This window comes from Setaria viridis, chromosome 9 (assembly GCF_005286985.2).
Source record: "Setaria viridis chromosome 9, Setaria_viridis_v4.0, whole genome shotgun sequence".
Lineage (NCBI taxonomy): Eukaryota > Viridiplantae > Streptophyta > Magnoliopsida > Poales > Poaceae > Setaria > Setaria viridis.
This window is the reverse complement of record NC_048271.2, coordinates 12,156,012-12,165,555: the sequence shown is the minus strand read 5'-3', so window position 1 is coordinate 12,165,555 and position 9,544 is coordinate 12,156,012. Positions and strand designations below refer to the sequence as shown.

Genomic DNA, 9,544 nt, shown 5'->3' with positions numbered 1-9,544 from the left:
TCGCCGGTTGGAACTTCTAGGCATCGGATCTCGCCGCGTTTCCCAACTTTACAGATTTCAAACATGCAAAAATATATTTAATTAGCAATTATATTTACAATAAGTTTGAATGACTCATTAATTCTACACTAGTTATATTACCTTCTTAAATAATTATTTTACTGCATCACTATCATCTATCATTAATCCCAGAGGGCAAACAATCATTAATGCCTTATCGGACACACCATTTTTGGCCTTCCATTGCATAAATTCTAGTGTGGTACCTAGCTTTTTATGGCCTCCTTAGCAATCTGGGTATAGCAATTTCCTATCATCCTCCTCCTCCCCTTCACCGTCTTCCATTACAACCCCTCTTTCGCCGTGACGGGTCCAAACCAAATAGTTAGGCGTGAAACCGTATCTAAACAAGTGACTGTGAATGGTCTCCCAGGAAGCCTTCGAATACCACTTCTGGTTACTGCATTGGGCGCATGGATTACAATAAAACTATCCATCACATTGCTAAAATTTTAGATAGAAATACACAAATTAAAATTTCAGAAGCAAACAACATGATACACTACGACAAACTTAAATATTGCTGAAAGATTATATAGAAATACACAAATTTAAACTTGAGAGCAACAACAACATGATACACTACGAGAAACCATCCACTAAGTACTATCTCGAAGATATTCAAGCATCCTTGGGAAGCGAAGATGAAGTTTTCGCTGACGCAGCCTCATCATGTGGTTTATTTGTACCTCCTGCAATGGTAGTACTTATAAGTGGACCTAAAACACCTGGGATTGGTGGTGGAGCATAACGACCACCAAAAGGAGGTTCCTGACCCGCCGCAACAGCATCTTCATAACATCTTTGCAAATAACGAAGCATTGCTTTCTCCCACACACTCATTTTCTTCGGCTTATCGTGAGGGCTAACTATGGTTTTCCCCTTGCCACGAGAGGAACGACGATCTCCCCCACCATCGCCACTACATCCAGCATAGAAAGCCATCTCTATGTACTACAAATTATTTAGCTCATATTTAATTTACAAATAACTAAACTATTAAAAAATTCAATATTTCTCACATAATTTACTTATTCTAAAAATGGCTAATTCCATACCTCTATCTGAAAAGTATTAAAGTATGAAATTACACCTGGCTAATTTATAAATATTAAAAACACATTTACTCTAATCTTTCCCTAATACATAAAATTGAAATAATCTCAATTCTACCTCACATTTATGGTTTCAGTCAACTCCTAGAACGTAAATGCGCAATCAAAGCAATCAATTGTATTGCAAGTATTTAAAGATAGGAAATCATGCTCCGGAGCTTGCCTTCACACGGGGAGTTAGCGAACTGGTCCTCGGCTTGCTCCGGTACGGGCTCGGCTCCGACTTGATGCAGATCAGCTACGGCTCCTTCTTCTGGCGCCGGGTGAAGCTCGTATGTCCCGTCAGCGAGGTTCAGCTCTACACGAAATGCAAATGCATCAAGTTCAATTTCCAAGCTTTCTCATAGGATTCAAAACACGAATTAGCACTAAAGTGTAATTTACATGACGACCACATTCACCTAAACAAGGTTCTAAACCTTCTTTATTTGCATCAGGTAAGGTGTGTTACGGTATAAACCTGGAGTGACTTGATGGTGATTGTGTACATATTACAACTTAACTTTATTAAACTTTAGATCGGAAAGTTATCCTATTTTGAATGTTTTTTTTACCTCTTCCAAAAATTACCTTTATCATTATTTAAGGTTTCTTTCTTTCATTTAGCTAGACTCGTCTTCCAAATTTTATTTCTATCCTCAAACAGCAAGCTATGAAGCCACAAATTTAACAGAAACTTAAATTTATTATGGATAAGCTACTGTATAAATTTGAGGTCCTTTGGAGGTGCATAAAAAGAATTAGAATTACTTTTTTACCCTAAGGTAGCATACACTTAAACATTTTTAAAACATAAACCATAATGAAAATGGTCATGAAATTTTAACAGTACGTTATAGGGCTGATACAGAGATTTTGGTGAATTTTTCATAATTTTTAGTGAAGAGCATATTTTTCCATACATTTACCCTATTTATTCTTCCCTAAAAAGGAAAGTGGTTTTTCTTTCAGTTTCTGATCACGTTCCATATTTTCCTACAAACTACACTATACCACTGACTTATTCCAATTGGTTTCACACTTTTATCATCTCTGGTTTAATTATTGGGCAAAAAGACAAAAGCAACTTTAGATTTCCATGATAAAACTAAAATAGAGATTTAAACATCTGAGCTAGGCTCCACATCATTTTTATAAGCTTCCATTCTTTGAAACAAACATTTGAGAGTTAGATTTACCATTTTAGCATTTTTCTGCAATTCAATATGATTTAAAAGCCTTAAATAAGGATTAAAACATATAACATTAATCTTAGAAGAGACATGTGCCAAAAGTATTTTTATCATAAACTATACTTTATAAGGAGTCTGGCAAAATTGATTTGACATTTTTCTAATCGTTCTACGATGTTTAGTGCATTTACAAAGTTTATTCAATTTCTGCAGAAAACAAAACGAAAATCCGAGGTAAACTTGCGATCTAGCCCTCGCGTTTATACTTTATTTGTGTAGGGGTCCCTGGTTTTTGCACTAAAGCCCCTGAATCTATTTTCTCAAATGCAATCGGGTCCCGGGGCGGCGCACGGCGGCGGGCGGGCAAAATCTCGGTGAAGCGCCGGCGGGCTTGGGGCGGAAAGAGCTGGGGAGGAGCGGTGGCTCACCTGCGACCGATTTGAGGCGGTTCGAGGGCGAGTGGGAAAAGGGGCACAGGCGACGCCAGGCCTCTCTTTATAGGGCCGAGGCGGAGCGGCGAGCGAGGCGGAGGCAGCGGTGCTAGCGGATGGGACCAGAGGGTGTCGAGGCGCTGCAGTAGCTATTAATGGTGGCGGCGCCATTGGCGGACAGAGGAGGGAGTGTGGCGCGGTAGGCGAGGCGTGCAGGCGCAGGCGAAGCGAGCGTCACTGGCGAGGCGGGGAGGAGCTATCGCGACCGGGGCGGCAGTTGGCGGAGGCGACGGTGTCGCGGGGCACGAGCGTGCAGAGCCGCGGCTGGGCACGCCCTTAGGCGAGGCGAGGCGAGGCGAGGCAGCGGGCAGGATGGGCAGGGCGAGCACGAGGTGCGACTGGGCGTTGGGCGCTCGAGGCGTCGTCCTGTCGTGGCTGGAGACCGGGCGAGACGGCTTCGCCGGTGAAGCCGCGCCACGCAGCGGCGGCGCGCGTGCTCTGGCGTGCCCTGGGCCGAGGGATTTGCGGGATCTCTCGCCGGGCCGATCTTCAAGCGCCTAGATCTCCCGATTTTTGAACCGTGCAATATTAAGTCCCTTAACAAAAGTTGTAGTCCACGGATCCAAGTTCAACTTTTGTAATTGGATCAAGTTCGAAATCGCAGCAGATTTGAAGATACAAAGCTTCAAAGATTGGCGGAACGCCGGATTTCAGACTTACGCAAAAATGGCGGTTTGGTCGCTTTTTGGGTTTTTGGCTGACTTGATCCCAAATTTTGAAAAGCTTCTTATGTGAATTTTACCAGAGTCCAATTGACAAAGTTATTTATAAAGTTAATTCTCAAACTCTTATAAAGGAATTTTTTGATGTTCTGTTCAACTTTTCAAAGATAAGCTCACGCCAATATGCGTGGTTGAACTGATTCCAACTTAAGCCCAGATTTGCAAGTCTTGGGTCGAGTTGACCAAACTAACTGACTTTGACCTGGGTTTTGGAAGCTTTCTATGCAGATTTCGACCTTGCTCCCTTAGTCAAAGTTGTTAAGAGATTGAAGCTCTTAAACTTTGGCATAGAGTTCAGCTTGAGTTTATATTAGAAATTTTAAAATAACGAGCCCCTAATTTGAGACTTTGTCTTGTTTGGTATACTTCAGTACACGTCGTATTTCGAGTTTTTGAAGGTCCTCTGCTCAGAATCAAGCCAAACACCAAAAATAAAAGTTGTTGGGAAAGTTGATTTCTACAACTCTTAGTTGGAGAGATTTTTAAGTTCTTAAGCAAAAATTTGAGTTACGTTTTAAACAGTGGTTTAGCTTGTGAGGGCAAAAGTGTCGTTTTACTTGCCTTCACAACCGCCAAAAGTTCTTCTTTATGCTCTAATAACCTTATTTAAGATTAAACATGACTTAAATAGGCTAGGTCGTTACACATGTAAATGGACTTATTCCTTCCATAACAACATCGAAGCATAATTTATTAGCCACAGAATTTCAGAGCCTGAACTAGGGTTATTAATTTATTCAAACGTGCATTGTTATATATATAATCAGACTATCATACAGGGGTTATTTGTTTTAGCTTACAGATCACTATAGGCTAGATTATGTAATCTAAGGTGGAAAACAAACCGGGACTATCATGGTTTGTTTTACAAACCGGGACTAAAGTGCGTGCGTACAACACCATGCAGGCGCCTGCATGGCGCCTATAATTTCGTGCATATCTCACGTACCCCTTTAGTTAACCTTTAGTAGTTGAGAACTTTTTTAATAATGAAATCAATCAAACTAGTATTTAAACGAATCAAACAATTATTTAAATGAATCAAACAAGTATTTACAAATACTATACAATTCTTAGCGTACTATATATATATATATATATATATATATATATACAAATCTAATTAGCGTACGTATTACATATATATGTACAAACTAAATCAAACTATATATATATGTACGATGATCTTCCCGTCGAGGTGCTGGGAGCGTCTAATTTTTGTCCATCGTAATGAAAGTCTCCTTTTGGATTTACCACCTCGTCCACCAGGAATCCAATTAGACCTTCACATATTGCCGCTACTCTTTCCTTCTTCAAGAGTCCCAATTGAATATACCACATCTGTAATTGGATACATATATGTGAATTTTACACGAACAATTGTAGAAACTAAATAACTATTAATAGTTTTATTTTACATACTTTAAATTCGTGCTCCATGGCCTTGCTGGTCTTGGATCCCAATAAATTGTGCATGTGCTCACAGACATAGTAGCCACATAGATTATCATTTCAGGTTCCTGTCTTAAGCACTGTTGTGGGGGGAAAAAAATTAGGCCTAGACTGTGCTGCACATCAGGCCTGGGCCACGCCATGGCCTTGTTGGCAAGGAAAATGCCAACTTGGAGGGATAAATAGCATGTTCTAAAACCACTAAAATGAGCTAATGGTGAAAAGGTGAATGATGCTGCAGGTAGTTGTGGTGTTAGGTTTAAATGGTGTTAGAGTGGATAGAACCCAAAGAAATGGAAGAATCCTTTCTCGTCAGGCGGTCTGGGCCAGTGTAAATTCAAGAGTAGAACATGCGCTAGTTGACATGAGGAGCCTTTCCGAGAAAATGCACAAATAATTAGACTCCATATCTATAATTTCTAGGATCAAGTTGTGTCGTGTTCCTTTCCAGGCAAGAAGACTTGAGATGTATCTAAACAAATAGAAACTTCTATCATACGATAAGAATGAAATAAAATAAAAGGAAGAAAAGATGGGGGAAAGGAAGAAGCCAAAAGTAGAATGCGTCCTTGAGAGAGAACAGGTACACGTTTGCATTACCACATTGATCCTCGCACTAGGAAGGGATCCATGTATTCACGATCGATAATAGAAAAACGATTCCAGTTCAACCATGTAGAATTGCTGAAAGTTGAGGTAAGTGTGGCTTGCCACACCGATCTTTATTTGCCTCCACAGCTATCGCTTGTGGCCCCACCGCCGGCCCTTAGCCACCAGTAGCTGAAAAACTCTACCATGGCTCACCTTAGTTGAGACTGAGAGTTCGCTAGAGTGATAAAACTAGGGATGGATAGCTAGGTTGAATCATGCATTGCTGAAGAGGTCAAAATTTTCAATGATTTCCCTCTCAATAATATGTCAACACATAAATAGCATTCCTCTTAGGGGCTTTGTGTTCTTGCAACATAATTAGTTTTTTTTTCAACAATTGTGACTTTCTCTCTACCTTTTCAATGAGTTTGCCCCTGTTTTGTTAAGAGGACTTACTAACATTGTCAATTCAGCTGTGAAACGACAACTTTGCCCATGCAGATTTGCCCCTACTTTTCTAACATCTTTGTGATTTTACCCCCATTTTAAACATTTAGACAGAATTTTGACATGTTTTAAAATAATTTGACAACACTTGATAGAAGTTGCATATATTTCAAAAAGAAAAAAGTCCATTTTTGACCATCCTTGGTTTGGTTTCGACCATTAGCTTGTGCACCATTCCAAAGTTGGCGCTTCAGTGCATACCACTTGAATTAGTTTTTCTTTAGGGATAGCGTCCTTTCTAGACGTATATATTGTAAGAATTACAAACGCCTGCTGGCGGCTCTAGGTACCACACATGCCTGCCTAGAGTTTCGTATAGTGAGCTCCTAGCTAATACATGCGCGCTGAAATTTGTTTCTCTTCTCTCATGGAAAAAGTCCACGGACTGAAAGTCGGACACTACCCTTGCCTTGATTTCCTTAATGATGCCCATCGCTTCCTCGTGCATGCTCCCGATCACATTCAAGCAGTCACTTGCTACTCTGAAGCTCCCTGCATGCCAGGGACTCCACCGTCTCCGGATTCGTTATCCCTTCAAGTGTTACTGCTGAAGCTCCTAGGAACGACCCCGTCGAGTCACGTGCAACGGCTGCGGCAGACACAATGCCGGAGTTCTTTGACACTGCTGCGTCAACATTAATCTTCATGAGACCTGCCCCACTTCATCATTCGTATGTACAGCAGCTCTCCCTTCCTTATCCGGCTTTTTTATCATGCCTAGGTCGGATATGAAACGCTCCACAAATTAAAGCAATGTGTGGATAATGGGCTCTGGAAGGAGTTTTCATGGATTGCTTTTCTTCTCGCATGCCATATTGCCCGCACATGTGATATTGGCTTCCGGCCCAATGGACATCATTTTTCTGCCGGAACCCTTCAAACGGCCCATGTGCGTGTGGCCACTGTACCCAGTTGCATGCGCACAAATAGCTAGTTTTAGATGCCACAGGCCCACAGCTAAACAATGAACTCTCCCCTCTCCCCCAACCCTAACTTAGCCACATGTATCAAAGGAGGAAAACATTGATTCTGTCACGCAGGCAGAAGACAAACATAAATAAACCAAGCACGGTCATCGTGTTCCTCGTCTGAAAACCACGTCAAACCTTTGGTTCTTCTGATCGGATAAAAATAGTAACACTGTCTTCCAGCCCTGCACCGGTAGAAAACGGATCTTCCATCAGATGCTTTTATCCCAGGTTAAAAATAACACACCAAAAGGTCACCGACGGGAGAGATTTTAGTCCCGATTGTAAAGATCTGGCACCGACGCTCCCCCTCCCCTATCCCGATTGGAAATTCCAACCGGGACAAAAACCCCCTTGTCCCGGTTGGTAATTCTAACCGGTACAAAAGATTTAGTCCCGGTTAGAATTTCCAACCGGGACAAAAGGTGGGGCGTCGGTGTGCCAGATTTCCACGCGGCCCTCTCTCCACCTTCCTTATCCTCCCAGGCAGCGCTCTCCTCCTCTCCACTTATCTTCTTCCTCTCCTCCCTCTCCTCATCCTCTCCACCGGCGCTCCCCTCCTCCCTCTCTGCGCTGCCACTTCCCCTCACCTCCCGCCACCGTCGCCCCCTTCCCCTCTGCTGCCCCTCCCCTTCCCCCTCTGCTCGCCCTCACTGGCAGTGAGGAGCAGCAGCAGGGCGAGGGCAGGGCAGTGGCGCGACCGGGTGGCCGAGCGGCGATGGGCGCGGGTGGGCGAGCGGCCGGTGCGGGCAGAGGCAGGCGGCGGCAGGCGGGCACGGGCGGAGGCGAGCAGCCGGCAGGTGGCCGGCGGGCGCGGGCGAGCAAGCGGCGGATTTTTTTTGAAACTTTTAGTCCGGATTGGTAACATGGGGTCTTTAGTCTCGGGACTAAAAAATTCTTTTTGTCTCGAAAATTTAGTCCCGGTTAGATTTTCGGGATATATGACCCTATCCGACCAGGACTAATGCCGCATTTTCCACCGGTGCTGATTATACATCTTGCGCAGAAGGACCTATAGCATTATATCAAGAGGTACGGTCTAAAAAAACAATGTTTTAAATCTACCGCTATATCTCTTTCAGGCAGGGTGCAATGCAACTATTTGTAGTCATGTACATCTTAGTTGGTATAGCCTCATTTAGTTCCATTATTAAAACATGTCACATGACATGTGCAATACTTGGGACGACAAACCGTTGCTTACTGGCCAAATGATCACCAAGAAACACTTTAGGACGAACAAGAGGCGGTACGACGTACGAGACACACGACAGGATGAGCATACGACAGATATGGAAGGCAGGCAGGCATGGATGGATGCGTGCGTGCGATGAGCCATAACGATGTGAATGCGGAGCGCCTCCTTACATGGGAGGAGGGAAAGAGAGACCAGCAGGATCAGCCCACGCGAACCCGGCACCCATGTTGCCAAGCTGCGGCGGCAGCATGTCTGCCCCGGCGGCGCTGGTGCCGGCGCCTCCAACGAAGCTCCCACGCCCGCCGCCGAAGCCGCTGTAGGCCAGCGCGCCGAGGTCCCCTCCAGCCTTGGCCACGTCCATCAGCCAGGCCGCCTGCTGGTGCGGCGGCGCCTGCATCATCACGTCCCGGCTGCCGGGCGCCGGCGGCCCGATGCCGCCGCCGCCGTACGGCACCAGCGGGAGGCCGGTCACCTGAGGCAGCTGCAGCTGCAGCGTCGCCGCCGCCGGGCCGTCCTGCCCCTGCCCGTGGAGGCGCTCGATGGCGGTCCTGACGCCATGGATGCGGTTCTCCACCATCCAGCCGAGGCTGGCGATCTCCTCGACGGAGAGGCCGGCGAGCCCCGCCGGGCGGCGGCCGGCGACGGCGTCGTGGAGGAGGATGGTGGTCTCGCGCTCGCGGTTCTCGCGCTGCGCCTTGTGGAGCTGCTCCCGGAGCTTCTCGATGCGCTGGTTGAGGAAGCCCTCCATGTCCATCATCTTCTTGCACTGGTCCAGCTCCGGCATGGCCTTGAAGCGGGCCAGCACCTCCGCCACCTTGGGGGCGCCCGGCCACACCTCCGGCTGCGACTCGCCCTCGCCGTACACAACGACGCAGGCGTCCACGTCGCACAGCGTCGCCAGCTCGCTTGCCTTCTTCATCAGGCCCTTGCGACGCTTCTTGAACGTCGCGCGCCGGGTCGAGTCGTTGGCGATCCACTGCAGGGTCACCTTCTTGCGAGCCATGCCGGCCCGCCCCGGCACCTGCAAATCAATCAACAAAAGGGAAAATGGTCGCGGGGGGGGGGGGGGGGATTGGTGCGGTTTGGAAGGAAAGGAGGGGTGATTGTTTTATAGCCGTGTGGGAGGAAAGGATAGAGATTGGAGCGATTGCCGTGATATGGAAACAAATTATGCGTCAGGATTTGCAAGATCGCGGGAATTAGTACGTCCAAGCTGGGTAAATTCAAATGACCCCCTAAATTTGTCCATCTACAAATGACCATTGCTA

The 9,544-nt window shown here is 45.7% G+C and overlaps 1 protein-coding gene across 1 annotated transcript; it reads right to left on the bottom strand.

The window, feature by feature from the left end:
- Window positions 1–8,116: 8,116 nt before the first annotated feature.
- LOC117835276 (agamous-like MADS-box protein AGL80) lies at window positions 8,117–9,322 on the bottom strand. The gene has a single exon (XM_034714640.2). It carries the CDS (start codon window positions 9,277–9,279, stop codon window positions 8,443–8,445), a length of 837 nt encoding a protein of 278 aa, XP_034570531.1. The 5' UTR covers window positions 9,280–9,322; the 3' UTR covers window positions 8,117–8,442.
- Between the last annotated feature and the right edge of the window lie 222 nt (window positions 9,323–9,544).